Here is a 4,351-nt window from a genome sequence, read left to right as displayed (position 1 = left end):
TGCTGCAGGTACCCGCGCGCCCCTCCCCGCTTCCCCAGGGCTCCGCCAGCCCGCCTCCTCCCCGCGCAGCTCCGCTGCCGCCCGCGGCGAACAGGCGTGGGGCCGCGAAGGATGCCGAGGCCGAGCGCCCTCGCCTCCCCGGAGCCCGCGGCGGGGTAGAGGCGGGCACGGTAGACAGGAGGGCGCGGGGATCGTGGTCGCAGGGGCGGGGAGGCCTGCGGTCTTCGCCGGTGGGAGAGAAAATATTCCACCCAGAGAGAAGCTCGCGCACAGGAACTCAGAGAGCGCTCAGCCGGAGGGCAGCAGGCGCCGGAAACTGCTCGTCAGGAGGAGAGCCGTCTCCGTCACCCCTGCGACCCGTCGTTGCTCGGACCTGAACCAATCGAGGATATATATATACCATAATTATATGATATATATGCCATAACTAATTGAATGGATGTGTATCCACTCACTGCCAGTAGACTGAATGGATTAGACACGTGCTAGGCTCACTCACTAGTACCAAGCTCAGAGCAAGAAGTTGAGAGAAGTGCCTCATAAGCAACATGTCAGGACCAAGCGCCAAAGTCAAACCCATGCTGGGCGCGGTGGTGCCCGCCTGTGATCCCAGCACTGGGACGGTCCGAGGCAGAAGGATCCCTGTGAGTGTGAGGCTAGCCAGGGCTACAAAGTAAGTTCAGAGCCAGCCAGAACTGCATATTGAAATCCTGTCCCAAACAAAAACAAAAACAAAACAAAGTCAAACCCATGAGTTATGCAGAAGCAACACAAATACACGCGGTAGACTACGGTTTTCTGTGGGGGCACCATGGTATCGATGATTGAGACTAAAAGCTAAAAGGACAGATCTTGAGGCCCTCTGCCTCCTCCCCTTCTCCCACCTCCGGTTTGCCATCAAAAACCAGTCCACCGAGCCTGTTAGTTTACAAAGGAAGAGTAACAAGAGTAAGACTTGAGTAATAAAGAGTTTATGTTCCGCCAGCATTTCCAGAGGTGTGGAATGGAGGAGGGCTGTGCGACCTCCACCCCGAATTCAGGCCTCTGGTCATGGCCCAGACACAGGCGTCTGTCTTTCATTGTCACCCGCTTCCCCGTTCCCAGGAGGGCCCAGAAGAAAACGGTGCCTATGAACAGCTGCTGTCGCGGTTGGACGAGATCACGGAGGAAGGTCAGTTTGTTGGTCTGGCCACTGCCCCAGTGGTGGTGAACCTATGGCACATGTGTTATTGTAAGACAAAGATGTTAATGTAGAGTTTTTTCTGAACTAAAACCAATATTGAGTTTTAATTGCAGTGTTGGCACTGTGCAATTAATAAGTGGGTTTTGGGTTGCAGTTTGGCACTCGTGTCTACCAGGTTCACCATCACTGTTCTGGGCTGCAGTGCCTCATGACGTGCCCTTGAGAACCTCAGATCTCAGCATGGAGGTGGAAGGGGGCGGAGGTGTCAACGGCTCTGATTTTGCTAACTGTGAGGTACACTACAGGACAACAAGGCACAGCTCACCACTGCCTACAGACATGAAGGTTAAAAATTAAACAGAAAACAAAATTAGACCACTTCATACAAACTCACACATACACCCCCACACGCAGAGGACCAGAAATAGAGCTTGGAACTTCTGGCATTGAGGGTGTTGAGCTTAGTGTTTTCTGAGTTCTTATTCATAAGCATCAGTATTTTAAGTTGATAAATACTTTTTGCTAGAAAGCTTTCCATTCTCAGTTATTCTCGATCCTTTCTTTTTTTGTGACCGTGTTGGCCTTGAACTTACTATGTAGCTCAGGCTGGCCTCAGATTCTCTTCAATCTTCCTGGCTCAGCCTCCTGAGTGCTAATATTACAGGTGTGTATCACCACGCCCAGCATTCTTGGTCATCTTAAACCTTACTTTACTGGTCCTTTACGTTTTTTCCTAAATCAAAGAGAACTCTTGCCTTTAGAGTTATCTGTTTTTTTGTTTTTTTTGTTTTTTTTTTTTTAGGGTTACAAATATTGAATTTATTTGCAATTTTTTTTTTGATTTTGTTTTGGTTTTTTGAGACGGCTTTTGCTACGCAGTCCAGGCTGGCCTTGAACTCACTTTGTACCCCAGGCTGGCCTCAAACTCACAGCGCTTCTCCTGCCTCAGCCTTCAACCCATTTTTCTCCCCCACCCCACACATGTTGAGATCAAACCTGGGACCTGAAGCTTTCTAGGGAAGTACCTTACCACTGAACTGTACACCTCTAACCCTATTTTTCTTTTTTAACTAATTCTGGACTTAAATCAGTGGTCCAGCATGTTATGATAGTGTGTAAAATAAGAGTGAAGGCTCTGAGGATTTATTTTTATTTTATTTATTTTTTTGGGTTTTTTTTTTTTCCCCGGTACCGGGAATCGAACTCCCGACCTTGTGCTTGCCAAGCAGGCTCTGTGCCACTGAGCTAAACCCCCAGCCCCAGCTCCAAGGATTTAAAGGGTGCTTTCCTCACTCTGTGAGGCCTGCAATTGTCTAAAAACACTTCCTTTTGAGTTGTGTCTTCTGCAGTTAAGGGAAGGGACCACATGTGAAGGAGTGCTCTCAGGCAGTTAAGTCAGCTTCTGGGAAGTAAAAACTAAATCTCTATACCTTAGAGCTTCCAGGGGAAGCAGGCTTGCTGGAATCAAGGTCCTTTCCACAGGCTCAGAGATTTGGATCCCAGGATTGGATGTATCTGCGCTGCTGCCCTCGGACCTCAGCCGCTACTTCCAATATGAGGGGTCCCTGACCACACCCCCCTGTTCCCAGGGGGTCATCTGGACTGTGTTCAACCAGACAGTGAAGTTAAGCGCTAGACAGGTAGGGCTGGGGTGTGGCAGCAAGCCCATGGGTCTCAGGGTCAGGGCCTAGGCTGCGGTGAGGTCAGCCAGGGCGCGTGGAAGGTGTGGGGGTGGAGGGTGGCGCCCTGAGGTGCTGGCTGTGGCCCTTTTGTTTCCTTTTACGCCACGCCACGCCTCCTGCACCATCTGTTGCTATCCCCAGCTCCACGCCCTCACGGGCTCCCTGTGGGGACCTCGCGATGCTCGGCTGCAGCTGAATTTCCGAGCCACACAGCCTCTGAATGGGAGAGTGATCGAGGCCTCCTTCCCTGCTGAAGCGCACAGCAGCCCTGCGCCAGGTGCGTGTGCCTGGTATCCCATACCGCCACGTGCCCTCCCCACACAGGCCCCTCCTCCTCGCTTGCATGTTCGTTTTTTGCCAGAGTCTGTCACTGGTGGTCCCAGTCCTTGGCTCTAATGTCTTCTTTTTATCTTCAGTCCACATGAGCTCCTGCTTCACCACTGGTGAGTTTGTCCCTCTTGCTCCTGATGCGAGTGGACACCCTTGGCGTCACTCAGCCCCGGGGACTAGTCAGGACCACTTCTCTACAGAACAGACCCCCACCCCAATATGACAGTCAGAATGAACTTCTAGAAATCGAACATCCCCCTCGCCACACTGCCCTTTAACCAGCCGCTAGGAAGAGCAGTGATGCCTGGTTGTCCTCCTGTATCCACCCTCCTCTCTTGGCTGCCCGCTTCCGGAGACGGAAACCCTGGGGGCTGCTGAGAACGCAGGGCGGGGAAGGGGCGTCCACGGAGCCACCCCTGAGGCAGCCCCTCCTCCTTCCCCCCAGGGGACATCTTGGCCCTCATTTTTGGCCTTCTCTTTGCTGCCACTAGCATTGCCTTCCTTGTGCAGATGAGGAAGCAGCACAGGTAATGTACTGACCGTCTCCCTCTGCAGAGCCTCAGCCCCACCCCTTCTGTGAAGGCTGAACTCCAGACTTTGTGCAAATTATATACAAATAAGATCACCTCGGCCAGTTTTCTGATTCCAGTTCCTTATTGTATAGACACAGAAGTGGGACCAAAAAGGGTGTTAGCTACAGCCCAGCAGAGATGGTGGAGACTGGAGCCTAGACTCAGAACTCAAACGTGCAAAGAAACCACCTAATGGAATCTTCAAGGACTCAGAAACTTTGTCCTGTTCTGTCCTGTCTGAAACCTCCAAAATATTTTTTTTTGTTTTTCTCTTAAACCACTCCAATAGTATTTTTTTTTTTTTTAAACAGGGTCTTGCTATGCAGTTCAGGCTGGTCTTGAGCTCACTTTGTAGCCTAGGCTGGTCTTGAACTCAGAATGATCCTCCTGCCTCAGCCTCCTGAGTGCTGGGCTTATCAGTGTGCACCACCACACCCGGCTGCAATAGGATTTTGTAGTGGGGGAGCAAGACTGGACTCAACTCCAAGATTTTTTTAAATGAACACTTCTAAACAAGGTGTGGTGGCATATGCCTGTAATCCCAGCTGAGCGAGGCCAGAGGATTGCAAGTTTGAGCCTAGTCC

General features: G+C 51.2%; 1 protein-coding gene across 1 annotated transcript in view; it reads left to right on the top strand.

The window, feature by feature from the left end:
- Positions 1-4,087, top strand: part of Ca9 (carbonic anhydrase IX) — a 6,487-nt gene extending 2,400 nt beyond the window's left edge. The window contains exons 3-9 of the mRNA XM_005401177.2: positions 9-230; positions 971-1,171; positions 2,666-2,823; positions 3,007-3,142; positions 3,282-3,308; positions 3,641-3,722; positions 3,860-4,087. Of these exons, the coding sequence (XP_005401234.1) occupies positions 9-230; positions 971-1,171; positions 2,666-2,823; positions 3,007-3,142; positions 3,282-3,308; positions 3,641-3,722; positions 3,860-3,926 (893 nt within the window). The 3' untranslated portion in view covers positions 3,927-4,087. The remainder of the gene's footprint in view (positions 1-8; positions 231-970; positions 1,172-2,665; positions 2,824-3,006; positions 3,143-3,281; positions 3,309-3,640; positions 3,723-3,859) is intronic.
- The last annotated feature ends 264 nt before the right edge of the window (positions 4,088-4,351 follow it).

This window comes from Chinchilla lanigera, unplaced genomic scaffold (assembly GCF_000276665.1).
Source record: "Chinchilla lanigera isolate Chin_1 unplaced genomic scaffold, ChiLan1.0 scaffold00071, whole genome shotgun sequence".
Classification (NCBI taxonomy): Eukaryota; Metazoa; Chordata; class Mammalia; order Rodentia; family Chinchillidae; genus Chinchilla; species Chinchilla lanigera.
The sequence above is the reverse complement of the archived record's forward strand: the minus strand, read 5'-3'. Positions and strand labels throughout refer to the sequence as shown.